We start from the raw sequence: 22810 nt of genomic DNA, 5'->3' as shown, positions 1-22810 counted from the left end.
AGCACCTGTCTAGAATGTAAGAAGCCTTAGATTCTATACCTAGTGCCCCCAAACACACACATGTACATGCATGATTTTATATAAAGATCAGGAACCTAACCAGTAATAATCTCAAAACAGCTTTATAGTTTTGGTTTTTGCAGTGTTGGGGATTGAATTCATGGCCTTGCAGATATATTAGGCAAGTGCTCTTAACCAGTAGCCCTATCCCTAGTACTGTTTTTAGTCTACCTGCCTTTTTCTACTTTTATTTCAAGTGTTTCCTTGTCTATTACCACACTTCTAATTAAAATTTCATAAGCACTTACATAGTGAAACAGCCTGCCATAAAAGTTTGGCAACACATTTTTCAAAAGTTGCATAGCTTCTCTCCTGGATATGTCCATTTCTCAATTCTTGGGACTCCAATTCTTCATATATCTTACCTCTTACCTTTCAATTCCTGCTTTCTTGTATGTTTAGATATATTGGAGACAGTGAGTCATTTGTCTTTTCAGTATAGCAATGCACAATCAAGAGACCAAAAGTTGGGCAGAGAAGCGGTAGAGCACTTACCTAGCATACACAAGGCCCTGGGTTCAATCCTGAGTACCACAAAAAAAAGAGGTAAAAAAGTGGAAATCTCCTTAAGTAGTTCTTTTGTGCCATCCTGGCAACTAGGAATCTCACTGTTTGCCCACCTATAAAGGAATAAGAAGCCTAACTCTGGAGTAGATAAGGGAGCAGACCAAATTTCCAGAGATCTTAGATCTGTAAATGGCTGGGCATGGTGGCACATGCCTGTATTCCCAGCACTCTGGAGGCTGAGGCAGGAGGATCACTGAGAATTTGAGGCCAGCCTGGGCTACATAGTGAGTTCAAAGCCAGCTTAAACTATGTTGTGAGACCCTGTCTCCAAAAAAATAAAAATAATAAGAATGTGTAAATTAGTGAGCATAGACGTATATACTATATCAGTACATGTGCTTATTCATTGCCCATACATTTGCCCAGGAAACTCAGTGGTTTTTGATTTTGGAATGTAGAACAGTGTATTGGTTGTTAACTCTGAAATGTCCTGTTTTCATTTGAACCTCAGATAGAATGCCTGTGAACCCCTATTGATTTTTTTTCTTGTTACGTATCTAGTATCCTACTTCACCTTCTTCCTCGAATCCAGGGCTTCCTGGATTATGTTCAGAGGAATTCTTTTTTTTTGTAGTGTTAGGGATTGAATCAGGATTTTCACACTGACCTACATCCTCAGTCCTTTTTGTTTTTTGAGAAAGGGTCTAACTGAATTGCCCCAGCAGGATCAGGGATGTAGCTCAGCAGTGCTGTGCCTGCCTGGCAAGTACAAGGTCCTGAGTTCAATCCCCCATACCAGAAGAAAAAAAATTTACCCCAGCAGAAGTGTATCTTGTGATCCTCCTTCCTTGGCCTCCTAAATACAGGGGTTACAAGCATGTGCCACTGTGCCCAGCTTGTTCAGAGGATTTTTGAAGAAGACACTTTTTTTTTTGGTACCGGGGATCAAACTCGGGACCTTGCACTTGCAAGGCAGGTACCGGAACCACTGCACTAAATCCCTGGCTCCGAGAGGATTTTTGTTTAGGAAAACATTAATAGATTTTTAGAATCATATGTGTGTTGATCATTGTCACATCCTGGCAATTGAACTATAAGCTGCTTCAAGACCAATGACATTTGTTGAATGACTAACATAGGTGGAATGTTTTTCTGGGTTCTATGAGATATACGTGATTGTAATTATGTACAGATAACTCCACCTTTGTTGACAGATTTATTGAATTTAAATTTATAACTAACGTTTAACTTGTCCTTTATAACTAACAATTTTTAATTTTTTTGTAAGGTACATCTTATTCAGGTTATGAAGCAGCAGTGTACTCAGCTGCATCTTCCTACTACCAACAGCAGCAGCAGCAACAGAAGCAAGCAGCAGCTGCTGCTGCAGCTGCAGCTGCAACAGCTGCCTGGACAGGGACCACTTTTACTAAAAAAGCACCATTCCAAAATAAACAATTGAAACCAAAACAGCCTCCCAAACCACCCCAGATTCACTATTGTGACGTTTGTAAGATCAGCTGCGCTGGACCACAGGTACTTATGTTGTATATTTTACCATGGTTTTCTTGGTTATTTTTTATAATTATGGTTGATATTCTCACTCTAGTGCCTACATAGAATTTATATTTTCTTTCTGTTTTTTATGTAATACATGCATATAGTAAGCTCTGTTCATCTGCAAGATCCACATCTACAGGCACTGTTAACCATGAATGGAATATGTTTGGGGGGAAAATTGATCAGTCTTGAACATAATTTTTTTTTGGTCATTCCCTACACAATACAGTACATACACTATATAGCATTTATAATGCCATTTATATAACATTTACATTGTATTAGGTATCTTAATTTAATTTAAATGAGAAGTATATTGTTTATATGCAAATATGCCATTTTCACATAAGGGACTTGAGTATCCTTGGGTTTTGGTTTTTTTTTTAAACCTAGTCCTGCTGACACTGAGGGACAACTATTATATATACTAAATGGTAATTTTTGGCTGGGGATTTAGCTCAGTGGTGCTGTTGCCTGCCTCACAAGCGCAAGGTCCCAAGTTCGATCCCTGGTACCAAAAAAAACCAAAGAAACCCTAAATGGTCATTTTTTGTTTTTTGTTTTTTTGTTTTTGGTACCGGGGATTGAACTCGAGGCCTTGCGCTTGTGCAGCAGGTGGCGAAACCACTGAGCTCAATTCCCAGCCCTAAATGATAATTTTTGAAAAGCTGTTTCTATTGAAATACAAGAATGTTATTAAGAAAAATAAAAACTAATGAATACAAATGAAAACTGGGAAAATTGAACAGTTTAAGGAAGACTACTTTCTCCTTAAAATTTAAATTTAAGTTTTTATATTCAAAAATTTATAAATTTCAGGATTGCATTTGTGACAAGATTGATTTTTTTTTTTTTTTTTTTTTGGTACCGGGGATTGAACTCGGGTCCTTGCGCTTGTGAGGCAGGCATAGAAACCACTGAGCTAAATCCCCGGCCCTAAGATTGATTTTTGTACATGCTTTAGATTTAGATTGTTACTTATTTCAGTAATCTCCACAAGGGGATTTCCATAATAATAAAGATATGAGGAAGTGTCTTTTTCATAAAGATCAGTGAAGCATGTAAGACCTTTATTTTTTAGTTTTTTGCTGTTGCTGTTCCTGCTTGCTAAAAATTTGTGATTTTTTTTTTTTTTTTTTTTTTTTTTTTAACAATAGAGTTTTGTGGTTGATTGGTTGGTTTTGGGACAGAATCTCACTATGTAGTTCAGGCTGGCCTTGAACTCACTATGTAGCCCAGGCTGACTTTGAACGCACAGTGATCCTCCTGGCTCTAGGAGTGCTGGGACTACAGTCATGTGCCACTGTGCCCAGGAATAGCAGCGTTTTATTAATGATAGGAAAGAAACATGCTCTGCAGAGTGAGGGTGGGCACTGTGCAAGAGAGAACCGAGTGGCCTAAAAATGTGTGATTTAGGCATTAATCTGCTTATAAAACCTAATTCTCTGCTTTAAAAAGAGTATTACCCAACTCTAAAATTCTGTGATGAACATAAAATTTTATGCTAATTGTTTATGGATCTTGAAAACAATTTTAAAAATATGAAAGAGAAACCATTTGATCCCACTCAAGAAACAAAGGTAAACTTTTGTTAGTCTCTTGTTTTAATTAACTACTTTCCTATCTGCATTCAAAATGATTGATAATGTAATTTTACTATTTTGTTGGCTAGTATTACCATAATAGTTTTCTTTACAAGTATATACAATTTTGGCTGTTGTGTAATTTAAATAAGCTTTGGTTCTGGATGGCATGGAGTATATTGTCAAAAATGCATTCTGCTGCCTGCCTCGTAAGCACACGGTCCTGAGTTTGATCCCCAGTACTGAAAAAAAAAAAAAAAAAAGCATTCTGGCTGGACCTGGTAGTGCATGCCTGGAATTCCAGTACTCGGAAGGCTGAGGCAGGAGGATTGCCATGCGTGGGCTACATAGTGAGTTCAAAGCTAGCCTGAACTATATAGTGATACTCTATCTCACAAAACCAATGGGGGGAAAAAAGCATTCTGAGTCAGAAAAGTCAGTCTTCTAAATAAACATACCTATTTATAAAGATTCTTGTTACCATGCAGTAGCTTTTATTTTCCATTTTTAATGGTGTTGATAGTCCTCTTTAATTTCTGTGTGGAATGATCCATTACCATTATCTATTACCATTCTCTGTCCAACATTATATTTTAGCAATAGAAGATAAAAATTACTGAAATTGAAAACAGTTGTGTTATATTATAGATATGTATGACTGTGTTTTGTAACTCAAAGTATTGGATAAATTTATTCTTGGAGGGCTGAGAGGTATAGCTCAGTGGTAGAGCATGTGCTTAGCGCACACAAGTTCCTAGGTTCAAGCCCTAGTACCAAAAAAAAAAAAAGGACTCTTGGTAAACAAGGTGCAGAGAACCACAGGTGTATCACACATGGCATGCTCTTTCTCAGATGCTTTTAAAATTTTATTTTTCACTTTTAAGTGAATATTAGAGATTTGAGAATTGAATGATCTGAAATGCTATAGAAAGTTAATGAAGCAAAATTTGTCTTTTTTGTTTGAAACAGACTTACAAAGAACACTTAGAAGGACAGAAACATAAGAAAAAGGAGGCCGCATTGAAAGCATCACAAAATACCAGCAGCAGCAACAGCTCTACTCGTGGGACTCAAAATCAGTTACGTTGTGAGCTCTGTGATGTGTCTTGTACAGGAGCAGATGCATATGCTGCCCACATTCGTGGTGCCAAGCATCAGAAAGTAGGTGTTTTTTCCCACACAGCCTTATGTCTTGCTCTTTTATTTTACTTTTTCAATGGTGGATTAAATAAAGATTGCTTCAAATTTTAAACTTTGCATTAGAAGACTTGTTTATGTGCTAATGTATATAAGGTGACATCTAATAGTCATTGCTTACAAGGGGAAAATAGTGACCTTTCTTTAATTGAATTAAACCACTTATTTCATAGTTTGGAAATGGTATTTTTCCTACTTTTAAATTACAGATTAGCTTGCATGTGACCAAGTCATTTTATCTTTTCTCGCCTGTTTCCTCACCTGCAGTGATGGAATATATATGCATATCTGCAGCAGAGATTATCTTGAATTTTTGTATATAAAAACAATAATTGAAAAAATATGGCAAAAATACAATTTTCACTTTATAATGTCTTTTAGACAAACTTTAAAAAATCTACACTTTTTAGTTTCCTGACAAATAAATGTGCTTTTGTTTTATAGGTGGTTAAATTACACACAAAACTCGGTAAACCTATTCCTTCAACAGAACCAAACGTCGTTAGCCAAGCTACTCCTTCAGCAGCTGTATCTGCTTCAAAGCCAACTGCCTCTCCTTCAAGCATTGCAGCAAGCAATTGTACTGTGAACACTTCATCAATTGCAACTTCTTCTTTGAAAGGTCTTACAACTACAGGAAACTCATCTCTTAATAGCACATCCAACACTAAAGTATCAGCAGTGCCTACCAGTATGGCTGCCAAGAAAACATCTACACCCAAAATAAACTTTGTCGGCAAGTACTAAAGATTCTGTTTTCGTCCTGTCAAAGTGATGTTTCTTCTCTATTGCAGATTCTGCTTATTCTTCAAGTGTCTCCTACCTTTTCCTCTGCATATCTGCCCTCCTGTTTTTTTCTTTTTGCCCGTGATTTACAAGTTTCTTCACTTTAGCTGTATAGATTGAACTGTCTTTCCTAGCTGTTGATACACACACACCTTTTCCCATTTCAGCAATCTTCCTAATTAACCTAATTTTTGTTTTGTGTGATACTGGGTATTGATCCCATGCATGCCAGGCAAGTACTGTTCCACTGAGGTATGTCCCCAGCCCCTACTTTTTCTACTGCTGGACTTCCTGTCTAATCTACAGTCTGCTATAGTGTTTCCGCTGCCATTTTCTAAAACTGACTTCAAGATTCACGAAAGACTAATTCCCAAGTCTAGTGGTTAGTTTTCCTACCATTTGACACAGTTGGCTGCTATACCATAAACCTTAAGATATATCTTTCTTGGGGCTGGGGATTTAGCTCAGTGGTGCCACCACCTGACTTGCAAGTACAAGGTCCTGAGTTTGATCCCTGGATCAGAAAAAGCCATATCTTTCTCTCCATCTCTTTTACATGTCCACCCATCCCTTTCTCATGTGGTTTTCTGCTCAGATGTTCATTAAATGGAAGTATTCCTAAGATTCTGATTTTGGTGCTGGTCTCACTATTCTTAACTATTTAAGTATTCCTCATCCATTTTAATTTGTATGATGGCTTTAACACCTATTTTGGCAAATTCAGAACTCCAGGTTGAGTTTAAGAGCTGTATTTTAGGGATTCATTTGTCATCTTCTATGGCTTTGTAGATGCTTCCTAGTGTGACCCATTCTGTACTGTGAATCCATTGCAAGATACCACAAAAAATAAGCTGTTAAAATTGCTGACGTTTCAGTGGAAACTTGACTAACATTTCTTCTTATTTATTACTTCCTCCTGCTATTTCCATACTATCTCTTCAGTATTTGAGGAAAAAATCTTTTTTACTCCCCTTCCCTTGTGTTTTAGGCCTTTGAAAAAGTCTCTTCCTTAGAGCTTTGTATCTTGTGGCATCCATGTTTTTCAACATATTTCTCACTCCCTTAGTCATTTTATTGAAATATAGATACCAAATCATGATAGTCTTCTGCTTAAAAATCTTCATTAGCAGGCTGGGTGTGGTGGCACATACCCATAATTCCAGCACTCAGGAGCCTGAGGCAGGAGGATCACTGTGAATCTGAGGCCAACCTGGACTACATAGCGAGACCCTGTCTTAAAAAAAACAAAGCAAAACAAACAAAAAGAAAACTTCATTGGCCTCCTTGAATATAAGATAAAGTCTGTTCTTTAATTATGTCAGATAAAATCCTTCATAATATGACTCCTACCTGCCTTTCCAGCAATTTATCTCATCATCTCTACCTAGATAGGAATTCATATTATAGTCTAAGAGGAAAGGCTTAAAAGCAGAAATTCACAATTAATACAGTGTTCTCTTGGGTAAAGTATTAATTTTAATAGATGGTTAAAATGAAAGCTGTGATTTATAGTTTCTATTTCTTTTGAGGTTATTCTTTCAATTTAGAGTAACAGTTAAAAATCTTTTGTAAATAACTCTTGGTGTAAGTTAATGCCTGATTTTAGTAGTTAAGTTATTGAAGGAAATAAGCAGTGGTAAAACCTAAATAGATTTCATGTCCTTCCTTAGTGGAAAATTTTGATTTAAACTAGTTTTCCATTAAAACTGACTGTTGAACTTAACTTTGTTTAAAAGGAGTATTTGCTCAATCCTTTGGCAAGAAATTCAGGAATTAAATTTAGTCCATACCCTTTCGAGTACTGTTTACTTTTAGATAATTGATGGAGGAGGCGGGTGGCTAGGAGGTCTCTTGTTGGATTTGGAAGATAGAAAAAAATTTAGATATGTACTTCATTAATAGGATTTTAGAAGCTGTGTAGGTTATGTGGTTCTTTAAAATTTTGATCAGTAATATTGTTTAGTCAAAAAGTTTGACTATTAGTAGAAAAGCCAGAACTTCATCTGAAATTTTCATTGTGTCAGGTTTATACATATATATGAAATTAAAATCACCTTAACTCTGATGCTTTTCTAGGTGGCAATAAATTACAGTCAACAGGAAATAAAACAGAAGACTTAAAAGGAACTGAATGTGTAAAAAACACTCCTGTCACTTCTGCCTTGCCGATTCCGGAAGTAAAGCCAGACTCGGTGTCAGAACCAGTCACACCTGCATCTCTTGCTGCTTTGCAGAGTGATGTGCAGCCAGTGGGCCATGATTATGTGGAGGAGGTATTGATTTGAGAATGCCATTGCTGTGAAATTGGATAAAGGGAAGAAGTGTGTTGCTTTGTTGCGTGCATGCTTTATGTGTAAAATTAAGAATTAGGTTATTTATGGGGCTGGGGATTTTAGCTCAGTGGTTTCGCCGCCTGCTGTGCAAGCACAGGGACCCGAGTTCGATCCCTGGTACCAAAAAAAAAGAATTAGGTTATTTATGAAGGAATATCAAGAGCCTTTGTTGTAAAGTAATTTAAGCTTGCTGGTTGTTAACTTTTACATCCCTTTCTCTGTTTATACTGTCACTGTGGTGTAACATACCTTTCCATCTATTTGACAGACACTTGTACAATTCAACTATCATAAAACATTAAAAATTTAAAAATTCTGGGCCGGGGATTTAGCTCAGTGGTTCCGCCACCTGCTATGCAAGCACAAGGACCCAAGTTCCATCCCTGCTACTAAATAAATAAATAAAAATTTAAAAATTCTTATCGGCAAAAATATTGACAGGGAGAACCCAATATATCTCCTTTTAAACAGTCACTTAGATTTATGTATAGAACTAAGGTTGCTGACATGCAACAGGTGCCCTTTGTTTAGTTTTTCAAACTGATTAGAAAGCTTGCTGTACAGGTCAAATAAGTAAATGGAGAAGCAAAGGGGTATCAGAGATGCTTGCATAAATATTTGCTGTTAGTAAGGCAGTGGTGGCGAACCTTTCAGAAACAAGTGCCCAAACTCCAACCAAAAGCCCACTTATCACAAAGTGCCAACACTGCAGTTAAACCTGAATACTGAGGTTTTGGTTTAGAAAAAACAACTCATTAGTATCTTTTGTCTTAAGAACAAGTGACACTCGTGCTATAGTCGCCACAACTGATATAAGAAATCTAGCTATCTTTAAATGTTTACCTACAGACGAAAGTATTAAAATGACCTATAATTCTGACTACTTAGGCTCAGGCTTAGATTGCAAGTTCAAGATCAGCTTGGGCAGTTTAGCAAAAATAAAAAAAGGAGCTGCGGACGTAGCTTAGGGGTAGAGCACTTAGTCTAGCGTGCATGGTGTGTGTGTGTGTGTGTATGTGTATGTGTATGAAAGATTTACAAAAGAATGACAACATCTTGTATGCTACAGTTAAAAATTCTTAACTTTTAGTCTGTTTCTGTCTAAAAAAATTAGATACATTGCCACTTCTTTCTCCCATTTAAAATTATAATTGCTTATAACTTCATTAAAGAATTTATAAAGGTTTATGAATGAAATCTTAAAACTATAATATTCCTGTTTTTTCACACCAAGGTACGGAATGATGAAGGAAAAGTAATCCGATTCCATTGTAAATTATGTGAGTGCAGCTTTAATGATCCCAATGCTAAGGAAATGCACTTAAAAGGACGAAGACACAGACTTCAGTATAAAGTAAGCAAATTTTTATTTTTGGTACCAGGGATTGAACTCAGGACCTTGCACTTGCAAGGCAGGTGTGGTGCCACTGAGCTAAACTCCCAACCCCTAAAGTAAGCAAATTTAAATTACTATCTTTTTTTTTTTTCCTTGTACGATTCAGAACATCCAAGCCTCCAAACTCACCAAGGCCACAAACTCCCATTCTAAGATTAACATGCAATCCTGACAGAGTTAGATGTTTGTATTCATTAGTTATACTTAAAGAAGAACAATATAGCCATACTCTTATCAATTTTAGTAACTGGCAAAGTGAAACTGAAATATTTGGATCAGATAATCACATAATGATAATTGCTTCACATAGAGTGTTTCAACAGAGTATCAGATCTCCAGCTACCTCTTTTATCTTGGAAGAACTCCCAGAAAAGTAAATTTGAGATGAGTTGATAATGAAAAATCTCATGACTTACCTTACACTAGGAATTCTTCATTAGATGCATGCAAGTATTTAGATAAATCTAAGCCAGCATGGTGGCGCATGCCTGTAATCCTAGCACTTAAGAGGCTGAGGCAGAAGGATTGCCTGGAGTTCAAGGCCAGCCTACACTACAGAGTGAGTTTGAGGCCAGTCTGAACTGCAAAGCAAGACCCTGTCTCCAAAAAAAAGATAAATCTGAATCTTTTTAAGTAGGCTGGACCTAATATACTAGATGTAAATATTTTCTTTTTAAACACATGGGTGGTGAATCAGTCTGTTGAAGAGCAGTTGTTTTATATGAAAAGAAACCTTTTAACCCCAGTGCAGACATTTAGAAGCATCTATTTCAAGTAACATTGAACATCCATCAGTGCCCTAAGGATTTCATACGACTTTGTATTGAGCATCACTAAGTTACATAACTTTTACAGACTTAAGTAATTTTAAACTTGAATAATTAAGCATTTTAATTAGTGTATCCTGAATCTTTTCTGTGATTCAACTTGATTTTACTTGTTAATAGGAAATTTGTAACTAAAAGCTTCATGGGATGAAAGAATATGTGGAATGGTAGGATTAAACATAAAGGCAGATTTTGGGGGCTCTGCTATTTTAAATGTCTTGTCTGTATTAACAGAAAAAGGTAAATCCAGATTTGCAAGTGGAAGTAAAACCCAGTATTCGAGCAAGAAAAATTCAAGAAGAAAAAATGAGGAAACAAATGCAGAAGGAGGAATATTGGCGTAGAAGGGAAGAAGAGGAACGCTGGAGGATGGAAATGAGGTATTACTTTAACTTTTAATACCGTGGTAGTAAGTGGTTTCACTTTTCTTAAAAAACGTTACTGTTCTGAGTATGTGGCTCCTATTCAGAGCAGTCTACTTTATTTAATATACTTTCAATATTCAGTAAGATCCTAGGTCTTGGAAAAATATGTATTAAAATTAAGTTATTGGCTATATTATATTTGACTGTGGCTTGATATTAGGAATTTTGGTGTAAGTGGTTACTATATGTATTAAATATATGAATAGTTTCATCTTATAAATAAGTGCTTAAGGGGCCTAGGATTTAGCTCAGTGATTCCACCACCTGCCTCCCAAGTGCAAGGTCCTGAGTTCAATTTCCGGTACCAAAATAAATGAATGAATGAAAAAATAAATAAATGCTGGAGTTTAAAACAAGCAAAATATAACATATGGTTACTTGAGAGCAATATCCTGAATTTGATAGGTTATAGGTATTAATAATGTAGTTGTATTTTTTGGTTTTTGTTTGTTTTTTTATACTTAAATTCTTTTATTGGTACATTTTAGGTATACAGCACATTTACATTTCTCATTGGGAACTTACACCTTTACATGATGCATCTTGGTTCTTATTTTTTTGTTTTGCTTTTTGAGACAGGGCCTCACCATGTAGTTCAGACTGGCCTTGAATGCATGATGTAGCCCGTAGCCCAGGCTGACCTCAAACTCACAGTAATCTTCCTGCCTCCGCCTCCTGAGTGCTGGGATTATAGGCGTGCACCACCACGTCTGACCAGTAATGTAGTTTTTTAAAAAAGACTTCCATTTTAGAAACTTCAGAGACTTGAGATAACTTATCTTCACAGATTCATTTACTTATATATATTATTTATATGTATATACATGTTTGCTTTTATTGAGATATAGCTCATCTTTAAACTGTACAATTCATTGTTTTTTGGTATAATCACAGGGTTGTGCAACAGTCACCAGAACAAATTTTAAATGTTTTTATCACCCCTAAAAGAAACCAGAAACCACTTTTTAAAAACTTTTATTAGTATATGTTTGTAGTACGTAATGAGTACATTCATTGTGAGGAATTGGTACATGTACATAACAATTCTCAATTCTTTTTCTTTTTCTCTTCCCCTCTACCCCATCTGTTTTTTGTTTTTTTTTTCATTTATCTTGTAAGTCCTTATAAAGTTAGTTATCATAGGGGCTGGGGATTTAGCTCAGTGGTTCCTCTGCCTGCCTGGCAGGCCCAAGGTCCCAAGTTTGAGCCCTGGTACCAAAAAAGAAAAAAAAAAAAGTTAATTATCATACATACAGATTAATAATCACTTCCTGTCTAGTTCTGATAAACTCCCCTTCTTGCCCCAGACAACCCTTTTGGGATATTTTATATAAATAGAATCATGTAATATTCCTTTTTTTTTTTTGAGGGGAAGGGTTTTATTTGACTTACAGCTCATAGAGGTTTCACTCTATAGTCAGCTAGCTGGCTCCAAGGCAGGGTGCCATGACAAGCCTTGAGGAGGAGAAACAACAGTTAATGGCAGCCAGAAGGTAGTAAAAGCAACAAGAGGGTAATATTCCTTTTGTATGTAGCTTCTTTGATTTTTTTATGGCTGAATATAATACTGTGCAGGGGGTTTTTCATTGTTGTTGTTTTATTTGTTTTTTTGGAGACAGGGTCTTGCTATGTAGTTCAGGCTGGCTTTAAACTCATTATTTAGGGCCGGGGATTTAGCTCAGAGGTGCCACTGCCTGCCTTGCAAGGTCCCGAGTTCGATCTCCAGTACCAAAAAAAAAAAATCATTGTTTAAAGCTGGGCGTGGTGGTGCAAGCTTGTGATCCCAGCACTCCAGAGGCAGAGGCAGGAGGATCACTGTGAGTTCGAGGCCAGCCTGGGCTACATAGTGAGCCCATTCTATGTTTTCACTATTGTAAACACTGCTATTAGGTTTTAAGGGTGCTACTTGTTTTGCAGTACTGAGGATTAAATCCAGGACCTTCACCCTGAGCTACAGCTACAGACCTTTTTTTTTCAAATTTTGAGACAGGGTCTCACTGAGTTGCCCAAGTTGGACTCAAAGTTGCTATCCTCCTTCCTCAGCCTCCCAGAGTACTGGGAGTTGGAGCCCAGTTTGAGCAATGTAGCAAGATCCTGTCTCAGAATAAGAAAGGGCTAGGGATATAGAGGATGGTTTATTGGTCTTCAGTTAGTGATCTAACAGTGCTAGTTAACAAACACACTTGTTGCTTATGTTTTGACAGATTTGTTAGTAAAGCTTTAGTGCTACCAAAACTTGCCTGACATGTAGCACTTCCTTTGAGAGATCTTGATATCTTAGTTTGAAGTTGAATGTGAGGGTAGAGGCTGAGAGTGTAGTTCAGTGGTAGAGTGCTTTTCTAGCATGCATAAGTCCTGGGTTTAATCCTCAGTGCTGTGAAAAGATTTTCAAAAAGAAAGTGAAGGGCCAGGGATTTAGCTCAGTGGTTCCACTGCCTGCCTCGCAAGAGCAAGGTCCCGAGTTCAATCCCCGGTACCAAAAAAATAATAAATAAATTAAAAAGAAGAAAGTGAAGATAGAACAAGAGGGAGAGCAATGGTGAAAATGTGGTAGAATCAGTTCTAAAAATGATGACCAGAGCCAGGTGTGGTGGTGCAGGCCAGTAACCCCAGCCATCTGGGAGGCTGAGGCAGGAAGATCGCAAGTTTGAGTCCAGCCTGGAGGATTTAGTCATACCCTGTCTCAAAAATAAAAAAAGGAGGCTGGGGATTTAGCTCAGTGGTTCCAGTGCCTGCCTCACAAGCTCAAGGTCCCAAGTTCTATCCCCAGTACAAAATAAAATAAAAACAAATAAACAAATAAATTAAAAATGTATGGGCTAGGGTTGTAACTTAGGCCAAAAGCCCTGGGTCCAATCCCCAGTACCCCAAGCAAAAAAAATAAAAATGTTGACTAATAAAATGACCATCAAAGTGGACAACGTACTAAATTCCCCTGTTTGATTTCATCTCATGAGTTTTTTGTTTTGTTTTTGTTTACTTTTTGGTACCGGGGATCCAACTCAGGACCTTGAGCTTGCAAGGCAAGCGCTGGAACCACTGAGCTACGTCCCCGGCCCTCATATGAGTTTTTTATTTGGTGTACATAGTAATTTTTAGTCTGAACCAGTGACTTTGAAGTTTCATAAAAATCCTGATGACCTTGCTGATACACAGCCTGTATTTTTTTGGCAGTAGATGTTAGGAACTGAGTCACTGTTGTTGTTTCTAGCCAGGACATGTGCTTTCTACTTTACATGGTCCCTGTTAGCTTAATATATCCCCAACAATGAGACTGGCTGTCTCATTAAGTATAAATTACCATTTATCGGGCTGGGGATTTAGCTCAGTGGATTTGCTGCCTGCTGCGCAAGTGCAAGGACCCAAGTTTGATCTCTGGTACCAAAAAAAAAAAAAAAAAAACTTAAAAAAAAAAAATTACCATTTATCAGTGTTTTGCATCATTGATTTTTCTGAGTAGAGAAATATCTCTGTTCTACCTGTATCATAAGTGGAAAACTTGAAGATAATCTAAGAGGTTCTCTCTAAGGAACAAAATGGAAGAATTAGTTTCTTTGAGAACATGAAGAAAATACTTAATGTCTTATATGCACATTAGGTCTTTCATATAGTACTGATTGGGTCCATTTAGATGTAGGAGTTGGGTTAGTAAATCCTTGTGTTAGAAGGAGAAAGGATGGAAGTAATGATGGGGTTTGTAGTGTCTAGTCTTTCTACTTTGTACACTGTGAAGTTTTATTCTGCTTTTCCCTTTGTTCTCATTTTCTCCTGTTTCTTTTCTGTCTCTTCTCCTTTCCATTTACTTCTCAATGAAAGAAAGTAAGAGAAGCTGGATTAAGTATGGAAGAAGAAAAGTTAGCTAGGCTGATTTGGGTGGGTTTTTTTTTTTTTTTTTTCTTGGTACCGGGGATCGAACTTGGGTCCTTACATTTGCACAGCAGGCGGCAAAACCACTGAGCTAAATCCCCGGCCCTGGGTGGGGTTTTTAAAAAATTGCTTTTTATGTCATTATTGATGTGAGTTCTTGGCTTTTATTTTCCTTCAAAATCCTGTAATATCATTTGTGGTATTTCAGGCGTTACGAAGAAGACATGTACTGGAGAAGAATGGAAGAAGAACAGCATCATTGGGATGATCGCCGCCGAATGCCTGATGGAGGGTATCCTCATGGTCCTCCAGGTCCGTTAGGTCTTCTAGGAGTCCGACCAGGCATGCCTCCTCAGCCACAAGGTCCTGCAGTGAGTGGCCATTACATTTATCTTATGAGAAGATAGTTGGTAGGGAAACTAGTTTGTAGACTTAAATAATCTCAACTTGATGGAAATTTTTCATCTGATTTAGAATTTTACCTCTTTATTATGGGTTCTTGATTCCAGTGCCTTTATGTACTTTATGGACTTATAAAGTTTTATTTTCAGTATTTATTAGGGGGAAATGTCTGCTTTTGTTAATTATTCTTTCATTAAGAGGCCTTTTTGCCTTTGTTTCTCAGATTAGAAGGAACAGCCAATTTTTCAAGCAACTCTTGATTTTCTGTTTATTTTTTTAACTGATACATAAAAATAAAAATTGTACATATCATTGGTATTTCTTACCTTCCCTTTACTAGTAGTTAGAATCTTTTTTTCTTTGAATCCTAAATGTGTAGGGGTTTTTTTTCTTTGACTCAAAAAAATTTTTTTTTCCACTACCAGGGATTGAACCCAAGGACTTTCCCATAGAGCAGCATCCCCAGCCTTTTTTTATTTTGAGAACGAGGTCTTGCTAAGTTCCCACAGCTGGACTTGAATCTGCTATGCACCTGTCTCAGCCTCTCAAAGTGGCATGCACCACCGTGCCCAGCTAGAATCACTGATTTTTAAGGTTTATTAGAGGTCATTTCAAGGCTAAGGGTGTAACTCAATGATAGACTGTCTTGCTTAGCTTGTGCAGGTACGTGGGTTTGATTACCAGCACTGGAGGAAAAAAAAAATTTCATAGCCTTAAGTTATATGTGTTATAATTTTACTCGTTTTGAGACAGAATAAGTATATACATAAAGAAATGTAGTCTTGATATTATAACTTGCCATAATTGGTGTTTTTATTTTACTGAAATTAATAAATGTAGCAAATAATTTTAGATGAACATTTTGCTTAACTTTCTTATTTAAAAGAGATGGTAAATATATATGTAGTTGAAAAATAATAATTTACTTTTGCTCAGAAAACATCTTAAAATAAATAACTCCTGTTTCTAGCCCTTACGTCGCCCTGACTCATCTGATGACCGTTACGTAATGACAAAACATGCAACCATTTATCCTACTGAAGAGGAGTTACAGGCAGTTCAGAAAATTGTTTCTATCACTGAACGTGCTTTAAAACTTGTTTCAGACAGTTTGTCTGAACATGAGAAGAGCAAGAGCAAAGAGGGAGATGATAAGAAAGAAGGAGGTAAAGACAGGTATGTTTTCCAAGTTGTTTACCATATGTATTTTTTGTTTTCCGTATTGTGGACTTTTTACATTTGAAATAAAGATTACAAAGACTGATCACTCTGGTGTGAGTCTACCTGTGTTAACTATGCTTGTATTACGAAGTATTCAGGTGCTTTTTGTTAAAAGTGAAATAAACAGTTTCAGTGACACAATTTCAAATTTTGTAATTTTATTCCAATTTTGTTTATATAAAAATGTATGGGATCTGTTTTAAAGCAGCCTTTAGTTTTCCAATTGCATTCATCTCCTGTTTTCAGTTTTTATTTGTCCCCCATTCGGTATTTGTTTTAATAGCTATTTTCTGATAGTACTGTATGTTAAATATGACTTAAGACAAAGCTTTAGCAGTATCTTTCATGTCAAGTTTGTATTATGATCTGTAACTTTTTCATTATTTTATTTTGAGACAAGGTCTCCCGAAGTTACCCACGCCAGCCTTAAGCTTACATTTCTCTTACCTTGCATTTTGAATAGATTGACTTATAAGCATGTGCCACCATGCCCGGTTTACCATTTGGAAATATTATTGTATTAATATTAAGCATCACTCTGACTTATAAAAATGGGCACTTTGCAGTTGTCCATGTGAGAACTTTAGCTCTTACTTATTTTTAATCCATATTGCTTATTCCAATAAACTGTAGTTAAAAATACTGTGTTTTGATAATTTTTGTAGTATAAAAGTCATTTACTATCGTCTGTTTAGAGAATATCATGATTCTGGTTGAGAAGAGAAATGTCACATTATAATATAAGTTGATTTTGCTACAGAGCTTTGAAAGGAGTGTTGAGAGTGGGAGTATTGGCAAAAGGATTACTTCTCCGAGGAGATAGAAATGTCAACCTTGTTTTGCTGTGCTCAGAAAAACCTTCAAAGACATTATTAAGCCGTATTGCAGAAAATCTACCCAAACAGCTTGCTGTAAGTATTATGAAAATGTTAAATTTACCCCTTGTCTGGTTGAGAAGTTTTTGGCAGGACTAACTGTGCTTTAGTTTAAACCACAGCTGGGCTTTGAAATTTGGCTTGGCTTTCCATATTGAATTTTATGCTTAATTGTGCAAACTGATCAAACTATTTTCTACTTTGTCTTTTTAGGTTTTGTAGTGCTGTATTTCACATGACACCATCTTGCTAATTCTTTTTAAAATGTGAAATTATAACATATGCCACCCTTTTCCTGTTATTTTTCCAAGATTTGAATCATAAGGTGGTTGTTCAGAGCAAAAAGTGTTTTTTCCTTTCCAAACAGAGCCCATGTATAGTAAGCTTAAGTTTTTTAAATTCATGAACCTCTTGCTTGCTGAGCTGAAAATGTTTTTAGTAAAATACTAAGATAAGAATTTTTTCTTTTAATTTCTCCAGTTTTTTAAATAAATTGCAGTGGTCCCCCCTCATCCTCAGTAGTACATTCCAAGACCTCCAGTATATGTTATTTTCCCTCTACATATCTAATAAAGTTTAATTTACAAATTAGGCACAGGAAGATTAACAGTAACTCACCATAGGTCTTAGCAGCAACCTCAAACTAAGTGTGATTTTTTTTTTTTTCTCCTTTTTTTAAAATTTTGAGACAGGATATCACTGTATGTAGTCCCCAGTGGTCTTAAACTCCCCTTTGTTATATTTGAATTGCCAACATCGTTAGTCTTGCCCTTTGGGGCCATTATTAAGTAAAGTAAGAATTATTGGAGTACAAGCACCACAACACCATAACAGTCAATCTGGTAACCAAAAGTGCTATTAAGTGGCCCATGGGCACATAAAATATATAGCATGGATACATTAGGCAAACAGTGTTTCATATAGCAGGCCAGATGGAGCAGGATGACTCACAATTTCATGTTTTTTATTTCTGGAATTTTTCTCTTAATATTTTCAGACTGTAGTTGATCACAGGTAACTAAAATGTTAGAAAGTGAAACGACTGGTAAGAGATGAGTATTATAGTTTGTTTTCTAATGTTTATAATGGCAGGAAATACCTTTCTCTTTTTTTTTTTTTTCCTCCTTTTTTTGGTACCGGGGATCGAACTCAGATCCTTGCACTTGCGATGCAGGCAGCAAAACGAAATACCTTTTTCTTGTTTCCATCCAGCAAATCATGGCAATGTACACTTAATAGAACATTCTCTTTTCTGTTAAAACAAATGTAAAAAAATTTTTTTACATTGTCAGACTGACAAGATCAGAGGTAATGATTCCTTGAATAATTTAAGGTATAAATATATTTCAAAACTTTGCATTCTAAATTCAGAAATTGGCATTTCAAGTAATATGGATTCTATAGGAATAAGTCAGAATCATACCTGACCACAGTAAATAGAGCAGTAGATTACACGGTGAACAGTATAACATACTGTCAGAGTTAAGCTCTGACAACTCTGGCACTTACTGTGGTTTGTTTTATGTTACTGCTACTGCAGATAATGAAGTTTCTTACTGCAGAGGATTCTTTGTAGATATTAGGAATCTATAGAATCAGCGTTCTGTGCCTACATCTTAGCTCTGTGTTGATAATGCTAGGTCAATGAAGAGAGTAAAAATTTTTTTTTTTTGGTACCAGGGATCGAACTCAGGACCTTGTACTTGCAAGGCAGGCACAGGCACCACTGAGCTAAATCCCTGGCCCGAAAGTAAAAATTTTTGAAGACCTTACAGAAATCAAGGAAATTTCAAGAAACATCTTGATCCTAATAATGGTGCCTAGTAAACTACAGAGCAGAATTCTAACTGAATCATTTAAAAGTTATGCTAAAAGATTATTCCCAAATCTACCTGTTCTAATTGTATAAGTAGATAAGTAAAATAAAATTTGTGACCACAGCTCACAATTAAGTGCTTTATATAATTGACTAATTCTTCAACAACTTTAAGGTATTAGGTCCAATTATTGTCCCCATTTTACAGAAACAGACACAAGGCAGTTAAATAATTTGCCCACCTTCATATCACTAGTAAAGTAGAGCCAAAATCTGAGCCTCGGTGCTGTAATGTAAACCTGTATAATTTCTATGTTGACATTATATTCCTATAAACTGGCTTTGTTACATGTCTATCAAATTGCAGCGAGTGTTTTTTTTCTGGTTAGTGACTAGGACTTTCTGACTTCATAAGACATAGATCTGTTGAATTCACAGAGAATAGAGTGGGAATAGTTAGATTGTGGTTCCTGGATATTTGTTTTGTTTTTGTGATTTTTTTCACATTCTGTAAATATAAGAGATAAATACTGGCACTATTCCTTTTATGCAAGAGTTCATCATCTAAGAGGGACATCATATGATACAAACAATAGTATTAGCCTAACAAAACATTCTGAAAATGAGGTTCAAGAGATTAATGGTGGCACATCTGGCGGGCCTTCTGAGCAAAGTAGTGTTTGATCCAGTCCTTGTGGAATGGTTTAAGGTAGTGAAAAGTAGGAGAGCCATAATGAAACTATTTTTGCCTGTTAATGCAACAAACCCAACTAATTTCTTATATCTTCATTACATAGGTTATAAGTCCTGAGAAGTATGACATAAAATGCGCTTTGTCTGATGCAGCAATAATTTTGAATTCATGTGTGGAACCCAAAATGCAAGTCACTATCACCCTGACATCTCCAATTATTCGAGAAGAGAACATGAGGGAAGGAGGTTGGAAAGCCATTAAACATTCTACTCTTCCATTAACTGTTTTTTTCACTTACCTATTCTTTAAGATGGCATTAAGCCCTAGAAGGCAACATGCTGGCATTATATATGAATTTGATAGATTTGACTTACTTATTTAGCAACCAGTTTTAAGATCATTTTTCACAAAGTAAATGCTCTTCTTAGTGATATATTTTTCTATAAAACACTCGTAATGTGATTGATTTTCTTGATTTTTTTTTTTATGCTAACCTCAGATTTCTGGGAAAATAAAACTTCTAAATTATTTTTACTGACATAGTTGATACATGAAAAATGTTTACTAGTAAATAGGGGCCACAACTTTAACTTCTGTTAAGAAGTTCTTGTTCTTGCCTTGTCTCAAAAAAAAAAATAAAATAAGACAAGAGTATCGCAAACAAAATTGGCCTAAAATTCATAACACTTAAATATTTTAAGATGTATTGTTAGGTTTGTAATTATGGATTTGGCTTATCCTAAGGTAAATATTTCCAGTTCTCTGAGGTTGCTCTTTGGTTTGGAGTGCTTTCTTAAATACAGAGCATCCTTATGTATACAGATTTAGGCATTGGCCTGAATATTACACTAGAGATACTGAAAAATAAACATGTACAGACAGTAAGTTGTAGGCAGTTCAGGGTTTTTAAACTTAATTTATAATTGTAGAATATGAAATCCTGCTGGTGCCAGCAATGTTGCTTTAGGGACTGTTCTATAGTAGTTTCAAAGCTTCGAGAGCTTTTAAGCCAAAAAGCATGATCAGTCTGCAGTATGTTGGTTCTATTGTTTTATGGGTCAGATAAAATTTACTTTGTTTCCTTTCATGTTTCTGTACATTTTGTTGAATATACAATTATAGTGTACACTAATATTTCTTTGTGATACAGGTTGAAGAGAAAAGACTCAGTTATTGTCCCTTTAAATTTGTTTTCTTACAGCAAAGCGACTTTTTTAAGGCACTGGGCTTTCTATAACCCAGGAAAAGAACATTTTACCCAAAACATCATTGGGAGACATGTCTGATCTTACATACTTTTTATATATACACCATTTTAGGATTTTTGTGTTGTATCTTAAGCTTTGCATCTTAAAAATGAAGGAGTTTGTACAGAAGATCTTTTATGTGAACACGAATTTCCACTCAGGATCTGGCCACAGATGTTGCTGGAGAAAACGGTTCCTGAGTCAGTTTGATTAGGTCATATGTAGCATATGACCATTAGGACTTGAAATTTTAAAATCTTCTAAAATGATATATTGTAAATGTTGCTATATTTAGTAGGCAGTAATACTTGTATAACCATTTTTATTTCAGAGTATATTTTGTCTAATTATATTTAAACTTAATTACTGTAGCATATAGGCATTTTATTATATTAGAGTCTGAAGTTAAGTGTCATATTTTAAAAAAAAATAATGTCATATTTGTGGTAAACTATTTGATAATCTATCCCTTCTAAAGGAAACAAAACTATATTTTTGTCTGACCCAGACTTGAGTTAGAAGTGCTGTTCTGAATTTTATAAATATGATCATAAGGGAAATGGTCAATCCAAAATTGAAAGATTTTGCTTCAAGACACTGAGCTGGAAAGTTGGATGTGCAAAAGTGTAGAAGCAGGATAGAGTGAGCATTCCTTGCTGTAGGTAACTGCAGCAAACTGTCTTTAGCTTTATTACGAAGATTGCTTCTTTCTTGCTGCAGAATAACGGTATGTATTCTCTCACTGCAGCTCCCAGTGCTCTGTGTCTTAAAATCATTTAAAGCCTGTAGCTTGCTTTGGGGAGTTAGTACAGGGGGTAAGGAAGGCTTTGCCGGAAGAAACATTGTTAATCATGAGACTTACTACTTGCACATAGTATGGTAGCCTCTTTAATGTATAATGGTCCTATTAATACAAAAATTTATTTAATGAAATGATTAAATTGTCCAAATAACTGTTAAACGCATGACAGATAGACCTATTTTGTGGTACTGTGTTTGACAGTTAAACATTTAGTGAACATTTAATTGACTTTAATCTTGAAGTGTTCAAAATGCTCTAACCTTTGCTACAGAGTATTTCTCTGCAGCAAATCAAGTATTGTATGTGTTTTTTCCCACCTGTAGCTCTATCAGGCCCGGTCCAAAGCCTTCTAGCAGAGGGGATTGATTCCTGTCAGGGGTTGCTGCCAAGACATCGGAAGGATTTTTGACCAAGGTTTTCAATAGCTCAGTGTCACATCTGCCATTTGATCCAGGAGGGATTTTGGATGCAGAGTCTGGCATTTATTGTCCTTTGTGTGGCTGTTTTGTCTTTGTCTCTTCTAGAAATGAGCAGTGTTCACACTAGTTTTTAAATGGTTGAGTGGATTATATATTTTACATAACCATGTTAATTTAAATTAACATTCCCATTAACTTTTAATCATAAAATAGTGTGGACACAGCATGTCTTCTCATTGGTGATTAACCCCTTAAATTAATGAAATACATTCATGTAGGATAAGAATTTGCTTTTTGTTCTTTAAAATTGATTTTTTGTTGTTGTTGACTGGGTGCTAGGCAATAAGTATGACTTTAGTACAATATCTAAGGGGTTAATCTACTTGAAGTACAAAAATGGGTGCAAAAATCCACACTTAAATTTAATAAAAATTTCCTACTTGTAGCTCTAATTTGTTTTTAACTTACAGTAGCTATCATGGCATCTTTGAATTTGTATCACTGATTAAAATTTCCAAAGTTCTAAATGCTTGTATGTAGAAAGAAAAAAATTCTTACATATTGCAGGAAATTATAAAATTGTGAATTAACATTAGTTATTTAGAAACAAAGAAATTGTACTTATTTGCATTCTAGCTTTAGCAAATAACAAAAATAATAAGGGACATGGAAAGAGAGGTCCTTTAGTGTGTTCTGCAAGCTCTGGGGAGTGGGAATGCTTTGGGTTTTTTTGTTTGTTTGGTTGGTTTTGGGGGTTTTTTGTTTTTTGGGGGTATTTTTACTTGCTATTTAA

The 22810-nt window shown here is 35.8% G+C and overlaps 1 protein-coding gene across 4 annotated transcripts in view; it reads left to right on the top strand.

The window, feature by feature from the left end:
• The window catches only part of Zfr (zinc finger RNA binding protein), a 71971-nt gene that overhangs the window by 30206 nt on the left and 18955 nt on the right, over positions 1–22810 (top strand). For all 4 annotated transcript variants that reach the window (XR_015442212.1, XR_002396440.2, XM_087189268.1 and 1 more), the window contains 10 exons: positions 1856–2103; positions 4680–4871; positions 5352–5643; positions 7770–7966; positions 9261–9380; positions 10484–10629; positions 14750–14912; positions 15914–16119; positions 16925–17075; positions 19653–19794. Coding sequence is in view for 2 of the 4 variants with exons in the window: in XM_087189268.1 (XP_087045394.1) it covers positions 1856–2103; positions 4680–4871; positions 5352–5643; positions 7770–7966; positions 9261–9380; positions 10484–10629; positions 14750–14912; positions 15914–16119; positions 16925–17075; positions 19653–19794 (1857 nt within the window). In the remaining 2 variants the exon portion in view is untranslated. The remainder of the gene's footprint in view (positions 1–1855; positions 2104–4679; positions 4872–5351; positions 5644–7769; positions 7967–9260; positions 9381–10483; positions 10630–14749; positions 14913–15913; positions 16120–16924; positions 17076–19652; positions 19795–22810) is intronic.

The sequence above is a fragment of the Heterocephalus glaber genome, unplaced genomic scaffold, assembly GCF_053883595.1.
Source record: "Heterocephalus glaber isolate CG9 unplaced genomic scaffold, H.glaber_assembly_v1.0 deba00001538, whole genome shotgun sequence".
NCBI classification, from domain to species: Eukaryota; Metazoa; Chordata; class Mammalia; order Rodentia; family Bathyergidae; genus Heterocephalus; species Heterocephalus glaber.
Note: the sequence above shows the minus strand (reverse complement) of the source record. Positions and strands in the feature narration are given on the sequence as shown.